General features: G+C 38.4%; 2 protein-coding genes across 3 annotated transcripts in view; one reads left to right on the forward strand and one right to left on the reverse strand.

Annotated features, from left to right (window-relative positions):
• The window catches only part of LOC115213281, a 78,168-nt gene extending 67,621 nt beyond the window's left edge, over window positions 1-10,547 (reverse strand). The window contains exon 1 of the mRNA XM_029782213.2: window positions 9,425-10,547. Coding sequence (XP_029638073.2) covers window positions 9,425-10,476 — 1,052 coding nt within the window. The 5' untranslated portion in view covers window positions 10,477-10,547. The remainder of the gene's footprint in view (window positions 1-9,424) is intronic.
• A 9,175-nt stretch (window positions 10,548-19,722) lies between these two features.
• The window catches only part of LOC115212912 (phosphatidylserine decarboxylase proenzyme, mitochondrial-like), a 113,372-nt gene continuing 110,955 nt past the window's right edge, over window positions 19,723-22,139 (forward strand). Inside the window, exon 1 of one of the 2 annotated variants that reach the window (XM_029781731.2) lies at window positions 19,723-19,916. The gene's annotated coding sequence lies outside the window, so the exon portion shown is untranslated. Of the gene's footprint in view, window positions 19,917-20,917; window positions 21,033-22,139 lie in introns of those variants that run through there. The other variant, XM_029781732.2, reaches the window with a different exon arrangement.

A 22,139-nucleotide genomic window follows, 5' to 3' on the forward strand; every position in this document is an offset into this window, starting at 1 on the left:
CATATACTACACACATATGCAATGGGCTTCTTTTACTTTTCTCTCTCACAAGGGCTTTGGTCATCCTGAGGCTATAACAGAAGACACTTGTCCGAGGTACCACACAGTGGGACTGAACCCAGAGCCATATGGTCAGGAAGCAAACTTTTTACCACACACAAATATATCTGTTTACTATATGTACTAGTGCAATTACTAGAGTCACTGGCTTAGCCTTTCATGACCAAAGATAGCTATCAATAGGTTGCTAGCCTAATTAACATTTTTGTAACGAAGAAATAATGGTAGTAATAAGCATCTCTCTCTCTCTCGCAAGAAATGCAGTAAAGCAACTATAATTTGAGATCAAAGTTTCAATGGCAGACTAGGTTACTTTGTAAGTCTCTCACTCACTCACTCTCAATCCTACTATATGACACTTTAGGCAAATGTTTTAAATCATATTCTCAAGTTAGCCAATATCTTTTAAGTGGGAATTGATAAGTGGAAACTGAGCAGAAGCCCATTATATATGTAGAAGAGGATTATACTTATTGGTAAAATCAAGCAGGAAGTCTGAATCAGACTGGAGTTTGGTGCAGCCTTCCAGGTTGCCAGTCCTGGTCAAACCATCCAACCCATGCCAGCATGGACAACAGATGATGATGATAATGATGGCTAGAAATGTGTCAAAAAAGTACCTTAAGCAGTCAGTAAATGCATAAAAATAAAATAAGCACCAGATTATTATAAACATTCAGATCGTTGTCAGCGTCACCTCACAGGTACTTGTGCCGGTGACACATGAACAAAACAGCCGAGCGGAGTCGTTGCCAGTGCTGCTGGACTGACTCTTGTGCAGGTGGCATGTAAAAAACACCATTTTCGAGCGTGGCCACTGCCAGTACTGCCAGACTGGCCCTCATTCTGGTGGCACTTTAAAAGCACCCACTACACTCTCGGAGTGGTTGGCATTAGGAAGGGCATCCAGCTGTAGAAACTCTACCAGATCAGATTGGAGCCTGGTGCAGCCATCTGGTTCGCCAGTCCTCAGTCAAATCGTCCAACCCATGCTAGCATGGAAAGTGGACGTTAAACGATGATGATGATGATGATGATATGGGGAGTACTGCAGCATAGCTATGCTCCAAGGACTAAAACCAATCAAAGTATAAAAGAATATATTTACAACTACTTTCCTGTAGTAACATGCACTGAATAGGTTCATTTTAAAACAGCCAGTTTCTACTCAGTCTTTCATCGTTTCTGTGTGAGGCACAGCATTCTGAGATCAGTTCTCACCATGTCTTCCTTCCTCTCCTGTGGACTCCTTCCACCAGCACTTGTTTGACACTTTTTCACCCAACATGCATTCTTCATATGCATCACTCATCTGTACTATCAGTGAGGTCCACACCTCTAATGCTGAACTTTTATAGCTCAGCACAGCTCGTGTCATATCATTCGTCCATACCAATATCACACATCTAGCTATCAAAGATATAATATATATATCATCATCATCGTTTAACATCCATTTTCCATGCTGGCATGGGTTGGACGGTTCAACCGGGGTCTGGGAAGCCAGGAGGCTGCACCAGGCTCCAGTCTGATCTGGCAGTATTTCTACAGCTGGATGCCCTTCCTAACGCTAACCACTCCGTGAGTGTAGTGGGTGCTTTTTACATGCCACCAGCACAGGTGCCAGGGGAAGCTGGCAGCAGCCACGATTGGTTGGTGCTTTTAACGTGCCACCAGTACGGAAGCCAGTCAAGGCGGCGCTGGCATCGGCCACGTTAGGATGGTGATTTTTACATGCCACCAGCACAGGTATCACAACTACAACTTCCATTTGATATTTATTTTGATGTTGATGTACTTGACTCAATAGGTCTCCTCAAGCACAGCCGGTTACCCTATGATCCTAGGTAAGCACAGCAGGTCGTTAAGCAGTCCAAGGTACTTTGGATGGGCTGGGGCTGCTATGTGAAACTGGTGCAGGAAACAGACACGAACTCACGTTATTTGTCGTGTCTTTGCAGTCACAGCATATCTCCTGAGATCTCGGTCTTTCATCATTGCTTCCGTGAGGCCTATATATATCTGAGTGGTTAAGAAATTCACTTTGTACCCACACAGTTTCAGGTTTAGTTCCACTGCATAATACCTTGCGCCAGTGTCATCTGCTATAGCACAAAACCAACTAAAGCCTTTTAAGAGGATTTAGTAAGCAGAAACTGACAGAAGCCCAATGTGTGTATGCACGTGTGTGTGTGTGTGTGTGTGTGTTCATGTGCCTTTGTTTTGACATTGGGTACTGACTGTTAACAAATATTGCTGTCATACAAGTGGTGTCATTTTCAATCTTCCATAAAAACATGTCTTGTATTAAGGGAAAATATTACCCTGCTTTGGAAACAGGTGAAGTTTGGCAACCGGAAAAGCATTCACCCATAGAAAAATATGCCAAAACTAATTCTGTCTGAGTCATCCAGGCATGGAAAAGTTAACATGATGATGATGATATGTATGTGTGTGTGAATAGACCTAGATAAGATGCTGTCTGGTTTCATGCCTGGAAGCAGTATCATAGATGCAATCTTCCTAGTGAGGAAACTGCAGGAGAAATACTTGGCAAAATGTAAACCATTATTCTGGAGAAGGCATTTGACAAGGTAACACATACCTTGCGATCACTAAGGAAACTAGGTGCTGACAAACAGCTTGTAAGAGGTGTATAAGTTGTGTACAAAGATATAGTAAATAAGAGTTAAGAACAACTTCAATGAGGAATTTAGAGTGAAAGTTGAAGTTCATCAAAGTCCAGTCCTCAGTCCCCTCCAATTCATCATCGTCCTACAGGTCATTACAGAGGAGTTTAAGACTGGCTGTCCATAGGAACTCCTATATGCTGATCATCTAGCTCTTGTAGCTGAATCTATGGGGAATAGAGAGGAAATTCCAAGCATGAAAGCTAAAACCTGATTGGCTCTGATGAAGATTTATTCAAAGGTGTAGTAGAGGGCATTTACCAGATGTCTTATAGAATATATGCAATAAACTGAACTCCTCTAAAAGTACCAAATGGCTATTATTTCATACGTAGAAGTTTACTATTAAAGTGCATATGTGCAGCATTTTAATATTGAGGTGTATGTATACTATTTTAAAGTTGAGGTGTGTGTATACAATAATTTCAGTGTTGCAGTGTGTGTGTGTACGATATTTTAGTGTGCCATTTTAGTGTTGAGGTGTGAATTCTTTAATTCATTTTGTCTTCATCATTCAACTACAAATATGCTGGAGTACTGCCTTGAAGGACTTTAGTCAGTCAAATCAACCTTACTTTCTTAAAGCTTGATACTCATTCTATAAGTCATTTTTGCTAAAGTTACAAGGATGTAAACAAACTGATGCTGGTTGTAAATTGTAAAGTAATGAGACAAACACAAAGACACACACACACATATATACTAAAGGCTCCTAAATATGTTCCATTTACTGAATTCACTCACACAACATCATTGGGAGCCCCACCCCCACCCCACCCCCAGGTGGGGGGGGGCTCCAAAAGGGGGTCTCAAGGAGTAGCATCCCTGCCTTCCCAAGCTAGTTTTCTACCACATTCTTTAAAGATCGTGCTAGAGGCCTTGGTCTTGGCACCACTCATGTCTAGAAACTGAGGCTGGAGGTAAGCAAGGACATGCACCCTGTAGAAATTCCAGTTCCAAAAATGCCTCATAACAATAGCAAAGAAGCATGGGCACCAGCCAGCCCAACGGTTGGGGCAGGCTGCACCTGCCTACCTCCAAAAGGAAGGTGCAAATGCTCATCCTGGGTCACACAAGCATGACTTACCTTATGATGGCTGACAGCTTGAGGAGAAGCTTGGGGTCAGGTTGGGAAGTTGGAATGTGGGCAGTCTGCATGGAAGGGGAACTGAGGTGTATGAAGAATTGAGGAAGTGGAGGGCAGATGTGTGCTGTATGCAGGAGGCTAGGTGGAGAGACCAGGATGCAAAGTAAGATGATACGAGTTCTGGTGGTCAGGAAATGGCAAGGGGACTGGAGGCATGGAAGTTTTGGTGAAGGAAGAAATCTGAGAAAGTGGTGGAGGTCAGGAGAAAGAGTGACAGATTGATGACAGTAGGATTAGCATTTGAGGAAGAAGTGGTGAGGTATGATCCACAAAGTGGAAGATGGATCGCTGAGAAAGAGTGGTTCTTTGATGACATGGTGTGTGAGCGGGACTTACATGAGATAGATGAATTGGTTTATGGCATGTGTGATTTTAATGGATATGTTGGGAAATGGATCCAAGGCTTTGAGGGAGAAATGGAATTGGTGAGAGAAATATGGAAGGAAGGATGCTGTTGGAGTTTTGTGATAAGAAGGAGTTGTGTGTGACAAACGCGTGGTTTACAAAACAGAGAAAAGGAAGGTGACTTTCAGTGCAGGAGGGAATGAGACAGAGATTGATTTCATGTTGGTTGGCATAGAAAACAAAAAGTATCTGAGAGATGTGAAGACAATACCAGGGGAGTTGCAGCACAGGTTGGGGTTGCTGACTTGACTAAGAGGAAAGTTTTAAAAATGTGTGAGAAAGGAAACGGTTGAGAGAAGAAAGGTGTGGAGATTGAAGGAAGAAGAAACAAGAGCAAGGTTTGAAGAGAGAGTTAGGGAGCTGGTAAGCATTGATGCACTGGATTTGTGGAAATCTTTTAAGGAAGGGGTACTGAAGACATGTGACAAAGTGTGTGGAAGGACAAAAAGTAGGAGAGATCGGTGAGATATGTGGTGGTGGAATGAGGAAGTGAGGGATGCGATAGCAAGGAAGGAGGTGCACAAAGCTTTATGTAATAATAGGACTGAGCAAATGAAAGCCAAGTATAATAACATGAAGAAGCGTGCAAAGAGGGTGGTTGTGAGATCTATGAGGAAGGAGGCTGAGGAGAAGTTGAGCAGGCTGGATGAGAACCCAGATAGAGTGTGTAGGTTTATGAAATCAATGAAAAAAGATGGAAGAGATGTTAAAGGAGGAAGGTTCTCCTTGAAGATGAAAGGAAGCGTTTATCGGAGTTGTGTGAAATCTGCAATGCTGTATGGGAGTGGGACATGGTGTCTGAGGGAAAGCAAAATGGCAATTTTGTGAAGGACCAAGAGAGCAATGTGTGGTGTGAAACTACTGGACAGAAGGAGGGCTGAGGACTTGATGGAGATGCTGGGATTTGGAGGAATTGGTGGAACAGCTGGCAAGGGCGAATGGAATGCAGTGGTATGGACATGCATTGAGGAGGGATAAGGATCATGTTCTGAAGAGCGTGCTTGAGTTTAAAGTGAATGAACTGCGAACGCAAGGTCGACCAAAGGAAACATTGAGGGAACAGATGGAGGAGATTGAGAGGAATGACTTGAAGAGGGAGGATGACCAAAACCAGGTGAGATGGCATGATGGTGTGAGAGCGGTTGCAGTAGGAGTGAGGTAGATCCAACCACCCACATTAACAGGGACAGACCTGGATTTAAAATATTGGAATTCATCATCATCAACATCAGTGTGCCACACAAATGGGAATGATATAGAAACTATGTAAGATGGAAACTTAACCAAACAGCCATGCCTGTGCTTCTTAAGTGTATGGGTCCCATTTTATTGTTAAGATGTGTATATAACCTTAACAAAATATGTTAATGTTGAAGTGTGTATGTGCAGCATATGTTGAGGTGGTGCAAGCAGTATTTCATTAATGAGTATACACAAGCTGCAGACATTTTACAGTTGAGATTTGCATGCAGGGCATTTTAATGTTAAGGTGTTTCATTTGTTCAATGAGTGTTTTTCCATGCAAGCATGGGTTGAGCAGGGGCTTATTTGAGACAGAGTTTTATGGCCAGATGCTCTTCCCGGTCACCAAACCATACCTGTTTTTCTCAAGTAAGAGAATTCTTGATTTCTCCTCATCTTCAAAAGTGTAGAGTGACTGGTTTATGATGTCAACAAGGAATGTAAACATCATATCACCATTTCACTCAGACAGTAACAAGTGACATCATAGAATGTCACTATTCATGTGCATATGCACACATACACACACATATACAAGAAGCTGTCATCAATTTCCATCTATCAAATTTACTGAAAACGCATAGGTGGCACAGAACTATGGTAGACAACAGTTGCCCAAGATGCTATGTAGTGGGACTGAACCTGAAACCACACAACCTATTGCTGAGATATTTGCATGCTGTATTGTAGACATGTACACATGTGGCACTTTAGATTTAGGTCTAATGCTATGACATCTGTTTGCAATTTAAGAATAATTTAAAAAGTTAGTATCACCTAGCAGATTAGAGACCATTTTCAGCTAAAATTATTTAATGCTGGTGGTACAAGAAAAAGCACTCAGTACAAGTGAATGGCATTAGGAAGGGTACCTGGCTATAGAAACCATGTCAAAGCAGACACTGGAGCATGATGCAGTCCTTGGACCCATTGGATCCTGTTAAACTGTCTAACACATACCAGCATGGAACATGGACATTAAGTGGCGGTGATGGAAGTCAGAAAAATTGTTTAGTTTTATTTCAGAAATGAAAGGGAGAAAATGAATTGATGTTTTGATAACTCTCTCCAAATCATGTCCCAATATAATTTTGTTTAGCATTTTTATAGATGCATGGCACAAAGTATCAGATCAAATTGTGCTGTGCTTTCAGTTTGGTGCTACACTGTAGGTCACCTGCACTTTTTGATTGTGTGATAGATTAAACAGCTTGCATCCAATGATGTGGTGACTGCAACTTACTTATGCATGTAGTTACTGCAGCTAAAACGAAGTAAACTTAAATGATAAAAACAGCTCCAAATTTGCCTGATTTATCATAAAAATTTGATAATCTAGCTTATAAAAGGTAGGGCTGAGAGAGAGAGAGAGGGGGGGGAGAGGAGAGAGAGAGAAAATGGATGTTTTCTTTTCCTTTTAGTGACTTTAATAACTAAGAAACTACTTCAAGAATTTTTTGGTAAATCATATCAAATCTAACATCTATTTCATCCTGGCATTATTTTATTCACCAGCCTCGTCTGGCCTCCATGCCAGTGGCACGTAAAAAGCACCATCCGATTGTGGCCGTTGCCAGCCTCATCTGGCACCTGTGCCGGTGGCACATAAAAAGCACCCACTACACTCACGGAGTGGTTGGCGTTAGGAAGGGCATCCAACTGTAGAAACACTACCAGATCAGACTGGGCCTGGTGCAGCCTTCTGGCTTCCCAGACCCCAGTTGAACCGTCCAACCCATGCTAGCATGGAAAGCGGACGTTAAACGATGATGATGAATCAAATAGATAAGCTACATTTTGAGGAGCATAGAACAATACACTAATTTACACAAATGCACACACATATATCATCATCATTTAACATCTGTCTTCCATGCTGGCTGGGTTGGACAGTGTGACAGAAGCTGGCAAGCAACACCAGGCTCCACTGTCTGCTTTGACATGGTTTCTATGGCTGGATGCCCTTCCTAATGCCAACCATAAATAATAGGTACAGGCATGCCTGTGAGGATGCAGAGTTTGCTTTATTATTATTATTATCATGTAGTTTTGGGTTTTATCCCACTGTTTAGCACCTTCGGAAAATGTCTTCTACTGTACCTTTAGGTCAACCAATGTTGTGAGTAGAACTAGTAAACAGAAACTGTATGAGAGCTCATCATATATACATCATTCTTGTTATCATCGTCATCATCATTTTTATGTCTACTTTTCCATGCTTGCATAGGTCAGATAAGACTTTGCTGAAACAGAATTTTGCCAGACCAAATGCATTTCCTCCCCTATTCTAATCAACAACTAACAATCTGGACATGAATTTGTTAAGGACTACAAACTAATGACACCGTTTGTATGAAATAATGACATCTGTGTCCAGTACTCACATGTCAAGACATGCCAGTACGATGAGACACGCTTTAGTAGTGGACTGTAAACAAAGAACAGCTGACATCACTGAATTGCAAATCCGATTAATTAGTTTAAATGTTATAAGTTCACAACCATGAAGTCTCAAGTTCAAACTCACAGCAGAGCATTTTGGGAAGCTTTTTTTTTTGCCATAGCGTCGGGCTAACCCAAGCCTTGTGAGTAAGAGTGGGTATTCAAGAACAGAGCAGAAGACCATTAGATTGATCGTTCCTGTAATTACATTGAGGATACACGGATCTGTAGAATACTCAGCCACTTACATGCTAAATCAAGGCGCTGGTAGTTCAATTGATTGAACAACTAGATACGTATCATTGAAATCAACGGTGATCCAGTGTTTTACATGCTAATAGCAACTACAACTTAATATAACTATGACTGAATGCTCAAGTCAGGTTTAACTAAATGAACTTCAATGTAGATCTCTGCTGAGGCCTTTGAATAAGCATGTACTTCTTATTGTTCAACCATGAAGCTACCCTGACCTGGCAGGCCTATGATCAAAAACACATCTGTCGTACAATCTTATCGTTTCAGAGAATATGTAGGACCTATATTGTCTAAAGTGTCACGGTATGGTGTGATTTGAAAAGGGATTCACTCGATGACACTTTGATATTATAGATGCTATTATAGGATCGTTATAGTAGAGAATATTGTTGTTTAATACTAGGTCATCTCCGACAACACAGACCTATGATTAAAGACATTCTAGCTGTGGCATCCCACATATTTTATATATGAAAGACTACATTGTCTAAGTGTATTCTTTAAGACGGTAGAGTGTGATTTGCGGGAGATCTAACTGCTATTTCTAGCGAGCCCTATGTGTGTGTGTATGTATATATATATCATTTAGTTGTAAACTTAAAACGAGTATCCTATTAATGTGAAATAGAAATTTGGGGAATGTTGGGTGTAATAAATCTGAGTGCTATCCGTGGGAAAAGAAGGAGAAAATAAGCACCTTTGAGTACCATAACTCATGGTGGCAATATATGTGTGTATGTATTAGTGAAATTAAAATCAGTTTTTGATATATGATGAAATTAAATGGTCAAAGCATCCTTTAATTTCCTCAGTAATGCAAGTAAGTATATTTTGGCCTTAGTTGTTACTTAATCCCGGATCATTGCAGAAAAATAGATTTGTGGTTAAAAAGTAATCCAGTCGAGACTATCTCATCTTTTTGGAGATGTATAGCAATACATTTTCTAACATACTATATCCCTATTTATGACGGTAGCATGTGGAAACTTGGCTGCTAATTCGAATAGGCCGAACGACCACGTTGTCTTGTTGTCTAGGCAATATTTCTCTCATTAGTTTACTGCTATAATTGTTGTAATAAAGGAATTTTGGGTGTGTACATATGTCTGCGTGTCTGTATATGTATGTATGCGGGTGTTTAAAGAGGGATGCAGAGTAAAAATTACATTTAAAGGCTTACTTTTGTGATTCCTTTGAGGAAACAGGATTATTGGTAATCTCTCTCGTAACCGAACTTTTCGTCTGATTGGAAACAGACGTTTTTGTTTGAGGTTGAACTGCGGTAGTTTTTGTTATCCCTTGAGTTCGAGCGATTGGTTTTAATTGTTTCACTGATTTCTGTTGTTGATTAAAAACTTTTAACGACTTCCCTTGTGCGAGTTGCAAAGAGGCTACTCCGGATGATACTGTAGACACCGACGGCCCATTTCCTTGGATTGAGCTTTTAGTAGTGTGAGAATTATCCATTTGAGTCGATCCTGCGAGTTGCTTTTGCATTGTAGATAGTTTCGGTTTTGATTGAGAGATAGCCGTTTTCTCGGAAGAGTCTGAACGAACGGGCTGATATTGCTGGCGTTGTGTCTGTTTATTCTTGGTTGCCACATCTACACTTGAACTTTCATTTGACGAGGCAGATAAATTTGGATTCTTGGATTCCTTTTCTGACGAACATGAATCGTTTTTGTTCCGAATTATATCATCACTGGGATCTTTGTTGTTATTGTTGGTATTCGGAGGTCTGTCTTTCTGATGTTTAGATTGGTTAACATCCGCGATTTCCAAAGCTTCATTGAGTCCAAAAGAGATGCATTTGAGATACCAACAAGCACGGCATTTATTTACAATATCTGTTTTGATAACACATAATCCAGAAACTGGTGATTTCGAAGTCAACAAATTGGAATTCCTCAATGATATACGTCTGTTAATCTGACTCTGAGTAATACAGACATAAGTTAAGTGTGCATCTCCTAAGGTACTATGCTGGTAAAAATTCCTACATGCGGAACAAAAACTTTTTGTCTGAATCTTAACATCTGTAGGTCTATTTATGTTATTTGTCGACTTACTGTCAATATACTGCTCCGCCGCCTGTGCCCCACACACAAAACACGGGGCTGTTGCTGCCGTGGCGGCCAAAACTCCATCATCATCATCTTTTTTTAGCCCATCCTTCCGATTAAAATCCTGTGTTGTGGTTCTTTTGTGTTTCTGCGGGGACTTAAAGTCCATCACAAGGAAAGTAGAAGTCTTCGTGGCACACTAAAAATACACAACAAAACAACGTCCGACATAATTGATCCGCCAGCTTACTTACTGCTGCGACACCTAGCGGCTACACAAGAGAAAATAACTAGCGAGATATTCGCACGACTTCCTAGTAAGGGAGATAACCACAGTCAAGTCCTGATTTGCACGATCAGTAGCGAGAAAACATTGCACTATTCATTTAACAGGATAAATTATTTCTCCTAAATATTTTTTGTTTGTTTCAGTTTATTGGACAGCGGCCATGCTGAGTACCGCTTTGAAGGGTTTTACTCAAACGAATTGCCCCAGTACATATTCGATTGGTTTCTTTTTGCCAAATAGCTAGATTAAGGGAACGTAAACAAACCAATACTGGTAATGGGGGACAATCACAACACAAACATTTTATAATATGTATGTATGTTCTCTTCTGTTTTTAGTTATTTAAATTCTTTCTCTGAGAAAGGAGCTGGTTTCTAAGAAAGATACAAAGCTCCATCGTTGGAAAATAGATAACGACTTGAGAAAAGTCTGGCCTATTTTTACTGTTACACTTAAAGATTGTATTAGTAATGTGCGATTTCTTTTTCTGAAAATCCAAGCTTATCCAGACTATCACTTAGGCACTTACTCACAAAACCAAGTGCAATAATTATTGCTATAAATGTAAATTTGTAATCTAAATATAAAAGTTTAAGGTTTCGAAGCAGTACATATTCTTGTCTGTCCCAAACATCAATAGCCGGCCTGTTATGCTTACACTCGACCAAGGTTTTGATGGGAACGTTCCCTGTGTTAATGTTTGTGTTCGTATTCACTTCAATAGCAGGGGATTTTCTATATTTTATTCCAGGACAGTCTTTCTTTCCGGATGGCGTTAAGCATTAAATGTGGTGTGCAAGAGAGACGACTGCACTGGTATGGTCAAGTGTTACATATGGATTAGGACAGCTGTGCGAGGAAGTGTCACAACCTAACTGTGGAAGAGGTAGACCCAGGAAGACATGGGATAAGATTGGGCCTCACAGAGGCAATGGCAGGAGACCAAGATCTTTGAAGATATGCTGTGATTGAGAAGACCTGGCAACTAAAGTGAGATCACAGCCATGGCCAATGCTAGTGTTGCATGTCTGGCCCATTTAAGAGTACTCTTGATGCATTGGGTGATATGATATGCTTGAGAAGATCTGTTGAGTCAAGTAAAACCAAAATTGTAGCTGTGGCCAGTGCCTCTTGACTGGCTCCTTTTCCAGTGGCACATTAAATGCATCATCCAAACGTGGTCAATGCCAGTGTCCACTGACTGGTTCTTGTGCTGGTGGAATGTAAAAAAGCACTATCCAAATGTGACTGATGCCAGTACTCACTCACTGGCTCCCGTGCTATCGGTACATAAAAAGCACTGTCCAAACATGATCGCTACCAGTGATCATGTATGGGTGTTAGTGTAACATGTATGCAAAGTTTCATGAATATTGGTTCACTGGTTTAGGCACTAGGATGGTAACAGACTGACAGAAATTGCCATTTACTCTTTTACTTGTTTCAGTCATTTGATTGTGGCCATACTGGAGCATCACATTTAGTTGAGCAAATCGATCCCAGGACTTATTCTTTGTAAGCCTAGTACTTATTCTATCGGTCTCTTTTGCCGAACCGCTAAGTTACAGGGATGCATACACACCAGCATCGGTTGTCAAGCTATGCTGGAGGGACAAACACAGGCACACAAACACACACACAAGGCTTTGGTCGGCCCGGGGCTATAGTAGAAGACACTTGCCCAAGGTGCCACGCAGTGGGACTGAACCCGGAACCATGTGGTTGGTAAACAAGCTACTTACCACACAGCCACTCCTACGCCTATGACCGACCCCTCTTGTGAGTCCCGCCCATAGTACTATATATATTTATATATAGATATCATGTCAGTGTGAATGTGTGTGAGCCCACCAGTTTTTTTTTCTTATTAAATTCCAGTATAATCATAATGTACAGCATCTGAAAGGTATTTGTAGAAAATTTCATTTTTCTGAAAGTTATGAGGAAACAAAGCCAGCTCATGTGGATTTCCTGAAACTCCTCTCTCCACCCTGAGAAAATATTTTTGACAGTAAATTCTGATATAACCAGAATCTGCATCATCCGAAGTGTACTTGTAGAAAATTTCATTTAAAAACTATCTGTTTTTCTGGCAATTATGAGAAAGCAAAGCTGGGGTGGGGACACACTTCTGTAGTATGCCTCAAATGATATGACCGGGGTGTGTGAGAGGCCTGAGCTGGCCAGTTCTGAACATAAAAGGGAAAGAGTATATGGGTCTAATATGGCAAGTTGAAATGTTAAAGGACTTAGGCTTTTATCATCTTAAAACATATTATGCATAATTTTGATTAATAAATTAAAATAAACAATGGTTTTCTAGATTTCTTCTAATATTTAAACTTTGGAACATAATTGGGTTTTGGTTTTTTTTTTTCTTTTTGACATTCCATGCAACTGGCTCATGTAGTTACTTCACCGATCTTCATTACGTCCTAAAGTTAAAACGTCTGAGACACCCCATCCTTCATCATCCTCATTGGGCACTTAATGAGTTTTCACTGTTCCAAATTGCTTTTCTTGTTTTATCACTTGTATGACTATCTTTTTTCAGTGGTTTGGCTGTTATTTCTAGCATGTGGCAGGACTATATTGAGACTTCTCTAATTTCATCAGTTGGTTTAACAAGCTTTTACACATGAACAAATGACTGAATAAATATAATGCTGGTACGGGGATGAAGTGGGTGGGTATTTTGAAGACTCGTAAGAAGAGGAAGAAATTTTTTAAAAAACTGAAAAATAAAATCGGTTGGTGAGGAAATTATAAATTTGAAACGCTGTTTTGGAGAGCAAAATTGTAATGGTTGTTGTTGAAAACAGAAATCCAAGAAGATTTTGAAAAAAAGATTTAACTAAAACTTTATTGCAAGATTTATTCACTTGTTACTTACTTATGTCCCCACCAAGCTACATGGCACAGTGGTTAAAGCATTGGACTGATAATCATGAGGTAGTGAGTTTGATTCCAGGACTGGGTGGTGTGTTGTGTTCTTGGGCAAGACACTATTTCATGTTGCTCCAGTCCACTCAAGTGTAGAAATAAGTTGCGATATCACTGGTGCCAAACTGTATCGGCATTTCTCTTGGATAATACCAGTGGCATGCAAGGCTGACTGCTGGTCTTCCATAAAGAACCTTGCCCAGACTTGTGCCTTAGAGGGTAACTTTCTAGGTGCAATCCCAAGGTCATTCATATTGCTACACTCCACCTTGAGAAACACTGAGTTAGACCAGCTGCTCTTTTCCCATCTGAACTCAACAACTCTTACAGACTCCACCCAGCAGAAGTGTTTCCTTTATAATATCACAAGTGTGGCTATGTGATAAGAAGCTTGCTTCCCAACCATATGGTTTTGGGTTCAGTCCCACAGTGTGACACCTTGGGTAAGTGTCTTCTACTGCAGCCTCAAGCTGACCAAAGCCTTGTGAATGGATTTGGTTGACAGAAATTGAAGGAATCCCATCATGTATGCGTGTGTGTGTGTGTGTGTGTGTGCATGCATGTGTGTGTGTGTCTCTGTGTTTGTCCCCAATCACCACTTGACAACTGATGTTAGTGTGTTTATGTCCTCATAGCGGTTTGGCAAAAGAGATTGAAATAATAAGTATTGGCTTAAAAAAGAAATAATAACTCCAGGGGTTGATTTGTTCAGTTAAAACCCTTCAAGGTGATGCCCCAGCATGGCCACAGTCAAATGACTGAAACAAGTAAAAGATAAAAGAAAATTGTATACATTACTCAGGTGAGCTACAACTCATCAGAAAAAGTAACAAAAACTGCATGAACATCAAGTCTTAAGAAAAAAAATGGGAGTGGACACATCAAGTGTACTGTTGGTGAATTTCAGGAAGCATGGAAGTTTTGAAGGATGTGGTGACCTGATAGGTAACAACTGATGTGGGTAGTTTATTCCTTGCTTCAGCAATTCCAAATGTGAAAAAATGTTTCTGAATGTCATGGGTGCTGTGTTGTTTTTTGATTTTGTAAGCATGCCCATGAGTGTTAGACATATAGAATCTTATTTTCTTTTTATGAAATGAGATTTAGAATGAATATTTTACTTAAATTATTTTTTATTGTATTTAGTTTAATCTATCTTTAAGAAAAAAATGAGGTATTCTTTCGACGAACACCAGTGCAAAAACAAACCCTGAGAAAAAAAAGAAGTTGCTTCTAATTTATTAACTATTTATAGTGAAACTATTATCTCACATTACAATAGTGATGTTTCACTTTTGACACGTAAAAATGAAACAGTGTAAGAGATTGCTCTGGGCTTGCATTAGGCAAGAAGTTGAAATTCTTTTGGCCCATGATATTCCATGGACCCTAAGTAGTGCGTATGTAAAATTTGAATGATATTGATTGGGTAGTTCTCGAGTTTTAGTAATGCACACATACAGGCAAACAAACAGACAGACACACATTCTCAGTTTTATATATATAGATAGGCTGATGGTGTCTTAGCATCACTCAGTAAGACCTCTGTCAGCTGCTTTCCAGGTATCTTTTTAAAGCTGTATAAGACTATGGTATGTCCACACTTAGAGTTTGCATCACCAGTCTGGAATCCCATCTTGCTCAACATATCAGTCTCCTGGAAAGTGTTCAGAAACATGCAACCAAACAAATACTCACCATCAAGCATCTACCATACTCTGAAAATCTTGCTTCCCTGGGCACAGACACAATAAAGCTCTGATGTCTGGCGACTGACTTGGCAGACACCTACAAGATTATCCACCATCTTTTCAAAACTTGGGCACTTTTTGAATTCCATTTGTCAAACACTCGTGGACATGCTTGCAAAATTAAAAAATGACACAGCACTTATGACTTTCGGAAACATTTTCTCACACTCAGATTTACTGAAGCATGGAATAAACAGCTTACAACATCAGGGGTCAATAGAATAAGTACCAGTTGAACACTAGGGTCAATGTGATTGACTTATCCTGTCCTCTTAAAATTCCTGGCCTTGTGACAAAATTTGAAATAATAATAATAATAATAATAATAATAATCATCATCATCATCATCATTATCATTATTATTATTATTAGTAGTAGTAGTATTATTATTAAGGCAACACGCTGACAGAATCATTAGCATGCTGGATGACACATTGAGGTCGACTTTGCCTTTCATTCTTTTGGGGTCGATAAAATAAGTACCAGTTGAAGACTGGGGCTGATGTAATTGACTCATTGCCTCCCACAAAATTGCTACTCTTGTGGCAAACTTTGAAACCATTATTGTTGATGTTGTTGTTATTTTTTACTAATTTTCATTATTTTGGAAATAGTTTCTATGGGAATGGCCAATTAGAAAGACATCTTGAAAATCAAAATATGTGACATAATATCTAACATAAGGCAGTCTTGTATCATGTTTTATTTTCTTCGTTGTGATTTATTTCATAAAAAGGGAAAAAGACAAGAAACATGGCATTTACCATTAAATGAAAATGACAGCAGTTCACTTCTGAAAATTTTTTGGATGACACCACCCAGCTAAGTCATTCAAAATGTTAACAGATACCTAACAAGCATAACTGTTTAAGCTGTGTTATTTATTAACAGTGATTAAACCAAAACTATGACAATGTGAGTACAGTCGAGCCCAAACACTAGCATAAGTCAAACATTAAAAAAGATATTTCCTTGACATCAGAACAGTATCACTAGAGAATGTGTTGTGGAACTTAGTATGCAAGTAAAGGTTGGCTACATTACAAAGCCTTGTTTTTATTTATCTCTTATGTTCTGTGCAATGAGATGTGGCAGAAAGCATTAAAGATCCTGCGGCCATGCTGGGGCACCAATTCTTTAACCCTTTACCATTTAAACTGACAATACCCATCCAAAATATTCTACCTGCTTTATGTTCCAGCTGGTCAGATCTTGCCTCTCACACAAACTTACATCAGCAATGAGAAAATGATGAGAAAAGTAGAGATAACATGACAGCAAGATACTCAAATGTTCAGACAGCACCAAGTACTCATCAGCCTTCCATTTTCTTTTATTTAATTTTTTTCTCTTTTGTTTTGGTTTTTGAGAGATTTCTCAGTTTAGTACTCTAACTGGTTCTAGAAAGTAGTAAAAGTAAGAGGGGGAAATGAAGACTTTCAGGTGAAACTTTTGGTAAGCAGTTATCAGTGAATTGGTAACTACTATTTAGTTGTAGAAGAAACCTTTTTGTATGATAGATATTAAAAAAAAAAAAAATAATGGGAAAATATATAATGTTACCCCTTGTATATTAAATGCAGCTATATTTTAACAATTTTATCTATGCTAATAAAATTGTTAAAATTGTAAAAATTTAATAAATAAAATATCATAAAAGCATAAAGCTATAAAAACTGCTACAAATTATCTTTTAGAATGTGTATTTTATTCACCAAAAGCGTAAAATATATGGTTATAAAAAATACTCTTATGATTGGTCCTTTATTCAATGTGAACTATGTTACTGATGCAAATTTGCAATTTATTCAATATCCAACTGCAATATTGATAGTGAGGAAATGAAGATCACCTTGCTTTACAATATCAACGTGATTGCAAGCTTTTGATAATAAGTCAATCATCTAAACCGAGATTCAACAATGCAAGAAGTGAGAAAGGCATTAAAATACAAATTTAGTTTATCTTAGAGAAGTAGAGACTTTCAAACATTTTCATTACATTTCCATAAATTATATTTTCCATGTTTAAATCCAGCTTGAACTGTTTCATCACTCTGTAAATCAAAGAGAATTTCCAGTAAAGTTGTGTATTCTTCAACCCTTTACCATTTAAACTGACCATATCCATCCAAAATATTCTAACTGCTTTATGCTCCAGCTGGTCAGATCTTTCCTCTCACACCAACCCTACAGTACCATTCAAAAAGGTAACAGTTACCTCATCAAACTTTCATAGCAACAAAATAATGCATGATTAATTCAAAACAATATGAATAAATAAGTATTACTTTACATAAAATTACATGAATGCTAAAGGGTAAATGGATTCACTGTTGAACTTCAAATGCTTATCTCTAGCAAGTCACTGAACTGAATTTTCATATCACTGTACAAATGCTTCCACAGAACTCAACATTGCAGAAAGATTATAGCCTTGCAGTTCAGTATTAATAATAAGCCAGAGTCAAAAACTGTATCAAACAGCAGCACCTTATATTGACTCTGAATAATTTGAGCTTATCAGTAATAAGATAAGGAAATATAGTTTTTCTCTTTGAAATTGTTTATTCAGCAATTCTAACTCCTGAAATATAAATGAGAGTTAAAAACATATCTGGCAACAGCCAGCTGGTCACCAAGCTACTTACTATTGGAAATGACACAAAACAACACAGGTAATTACTTTTTGATAGCCATTACACCTTACATCATATCAGTAGGCATTTGATCTTGTCATTTGTGTCACAAAGACTCTGCAAAAGACATCACTGAACAATAGTAAAGGTATAAATTTATTCACAGACACACTCCAGCTTCTAGACCTCAAGTATACTGCCTTCCTCTGGTTTGCTTTCTATCACAACTATAATCCCTTTGTTATTCAGAGTTGGTTAGGCTCATCTCTCCTCTGCCCAGACATTCTTGTAACTCATCTCTCTTCCTCACATCATCCTTTTTGTATCCAACTCTTCTCCCTCCCCAAATCCTGCACATGTCACTACATCCAACCCTTCCTTCTCAGAACATCTGCTCTTTGAAATTCCCTTCTTGCTCATGTTCATCCTTCAGCTGGTGATTTACAAACATCCAAAAAGAGCATTAATTAACAGTATCAGTCTCAATTGTCTAGGAAAGTCAGCAAAACCATAGGCACTTTCTCTTCATCCAGACCCAGCAAATAAAACCAATAAAATATGCCCTTCCAATTGTTTCCAACCAAATGTTGATAACAAACTATGCAGCGTATTCAAAGAACATTAGACACTGTATTTTTAAAGTAATCAATGAACTCCCTATATCTCTTTTCCATAAAGGCAGCACCATTCATTGCATTAGCCATTTCATTTCCAAGGGGAACATTGTTTAAACTAAGTCTCAACTTTGTAAATTGTTTCACTTTTGGTGTCTGTCATGACACAGTGTGACAAGGTTGGGCCTTTAGAGTAAAGGTAAAATCCATCAAACAGGTTTCCATACAGTTTCTCTGTACTCAATTTCACTCACAAGGTTGGATCTGCCTTACACTTGCTCAAAATGCTAAACAATAAGATCAAACTCATGTCCACGTGATAGTGAAGTGAACTATTAAACCATTCTATCATATTGCTCTATGATGAAAGGCATTCCACCTATGAGCATTCCAATTTTAGGAGTATGTACAGATTATCCAGCATATCTTTTCTTTTCTCCAGACGATAGGGTTGTCGTTTGAGAAAGATTTGACTGTTATTTCTAGCCAGTCAAATGAATTGCACAGAGGCTCCCGCGTTAACTCAAAAGAATAGTGTTGTTATAAATGGCCAGCGTTATAGAGCACCAATGAAGCTCTTAGTAGATCGATTAGATAGTATGGTCTTTGATTCTAAGTTGAAGCCTAGTTATTATATTTTGCTTAACATATTTTACCTAAAGGGAAAGCAGAAAGGTCATAGCATTTCCAAAAATAACCTGCTTAGCCAAAACAAATGAAAAATTAAGTGATCGATAAAATGATAAATTTCTAACTATTTCTATCGTAACAGATTAAAAGGGAAATTAGAAATCAGTTTCGAAAAAAATATTTCTTAAATAATGTACGTGCTTTATATTTTTGATTCTGTAACTCTGTTCCAAACACCCGTCTCTACCAATTTTTCTAATGGATATATTGACCTGGAGATAGTTATGGCTTGGTATACGCCGCATTAACCTTCCCAGTCTAGCCGGATGTGGAAAGGTCAAGGGCATTTCTTAAGGAAAGAAGGAAAGAAAGAAAGGGACAGAGATAAATAGAGAGTGAGAGAAACACAGAAAGAGAAAAATAGAGGGTGAGGAAAGAAGAGAAAAAGAAAGAAAATAAGAAAGAAGGAAAGACAGATAGACAGACAGATGCGTGGAGTGAGAAATTTGAGCTTGAATTGCTTCCACTTAATTTCCGTGGTTGCCTCCCTTACATAGATTCCACGCTGTCTCGGTGACCTCGTCATCATGTAAACAAGGTCTCCGCTAGTTCTTTGAGGATATGAGATTAATCTTTATCAACAACTGAAAATTGCTGAGGAAAACTTTCAGTGAATATTCGAAATAACAGGAACTGCCTAACACTCACCTCTAACAGTCTTTCTTTTTCTAAACAACGAACAAGGTACGTGTGTTTATTATCTGCATTTTAATTTACGAAGAATCTGACAACTTTCTAAATATAGTATATAGTGTGATGCTGGTATGCCTGCGATATATAACTAGAAACCCACCGTATTGAGTGCCGGGAAGATGCGATAACTACCCGGCGAGCCGAAGGACAAACCGGTTTCCGTTCTTAGTTACAAATTTATTTAAATCGCTGGTACCCTTGAGTGAGATGTAACTGCCACAGTTCCATGTTCTATAGAATAGGGCCTCGTGACTATTCAGCAATATTGCTCATATATATTAAAAAGAAAATAAAACCCTCAAACATATCACCCCATCGGCACACGTTCAATCTGTATATAATCAGAAATGGTGAGGTTTGTTTAACCTCATAGAATATTAGAAAGCTGCTAGATACAGAGATACGTTCACAATACAATTTTTTCAAGAAAATACTTATTAGGCAATAATAATTGTTTCAAAATTTGTCAACAGGCAAATGATTTTAGGCGAAGGCGGTTAGTCGATGATATCGACCCTGTTATTTAACTAGTACTTTATTTTATCGACTCGGAAAAGCTGAAAAACTGCCACAAGTCCTGCAATTTTGAGTATTGGGCGGGTTAATCGATTCCGTCGTCCCTGTATTTGACCGGTATTTTATTCTGTTGTGCAGGAAAGGATGAAGAACATAACTGTTGTTTATTGTAGGCGGTATTTAAATAAATACCTGTCCTTGTTTGTCCCCTCTGTCTTTAGCCCCTTGTGGGTAATAAAGAAATAGGTATTTAAATAAAAATCTTCTCATATACTTTTATTTAAAAACCTTACGTAAGTATTATTTTCTCTGAGGTGCTCTGATACCTTTTCCAAGCGTCAAAGACTCGCGCATATTTCCACACACGTACACACATATAATATATATTCACACACACACACACTTTATATGCCTTTATTTGAACTTTGGAATATGATATAATCTAATTATAAATAAACGATTGTTATATAGATAAGTGTCATTGTCACGTTGCTGTCAAATTAGTTGGTTCCTCTTTTAAAGTCTGTCTGACCAATCTCCTTGATATAATCTATTCGGCAGTAGTTTTTATATTTGTCATTCTTTACCGATGTAAGTATTGTTTTATTTACGTTAATTTGGTGTTTCGTTGCGCTCTTTTCCTACAGTATCGATCCTTTAGTCTGCTTGTTGCGTGTATGTGTATTTTATACTGGATTTTGTCAGTTTGTAAACAAATCTTTGACGTTTTACAAATTGATCAAAGTAGTTAAGGAATTTCCCGCGGTAATTTAGGAGTGGAAATAAGGTTTTAAATCAATAGAACCGGACTTGTAATGCGCAACAGTGCGTATAGTTACCTTATCTACATTGTTCTTCACACACGTACACCAAAATGCGGTAAACTTTATTTTAAAAAATGTCAACTTTCTAGACTTGTATAACAGCTTCATAAGCAAGCGAAGCTGTTAGGACAGCGAACTCTGGACCCATTCCAATTCATTTCGTTTATATCAATTGTCCTAGGGATGGAGGGAAAGCATAAACATAACATCATCTCACTTCTGTTGCTGTAACAAATATGAATTTTTGTGTCTGCTTCAGAAATCAATTATTTAGCGATTAATTAAAGATGAATGTCAAAGAGTAGAGTGTGGTGTGCTGAATCTTTACAATGAAAGTAATCGATTTATTGAACAGTAAACAGAAAACACCACCAACACGTCTTTCTGGGTTTAAATTAAGGTATTGTTACTGTTTAGCTGCAGGTCAACTCCTGTAATATATCTTGGATTACTCTATGTGCCCTTCGCTTTTCTTGAGATGAATATGATTTGATGGAAATTTGGTTCCTGTTTCTTCCAGGTCGAGCTAACTTTATAGAAACTCATTCTGACTCAAACTAAGCTTACTCACATGATGATGGCTGGCCTTGATGTTTTTTTCATGTATTGTTAGTAGAAACTAGTTTTTAGTAATTCACAGCAACAAGAATTTGGATATACGCATGTCGCATACACGTTCATTCATTCATTCATTCTTTCTTTCTTTCGTGTCCTTGCAAAATGTTACTTTACACACAATTATGTACATTAAACTAAAACAGGAAGCAGACATGATGAACAGCTGAATGAGAATTTAAAGTGAATTAAACTGAGTAATCATTTGAGTTCAAAAGAAAAGAGAAAAAAAAAAAAAACAGCAAAACAAAATGTCCAA

This window comes from Octopus sinensis, linkage group LG6, assembly GCF_006345805.1.
Source record: "Octopus sinensis linkage group LG6, ASM634580v1, whole genome shotgun sequence".
In the NCBI taxonomy this organism is placed as follows: Eukaryota; Metazoa; Mollusca; class Cephalopoda; order Octopoda; family Octopodidae; genus Octopus; species Octopus sinensis.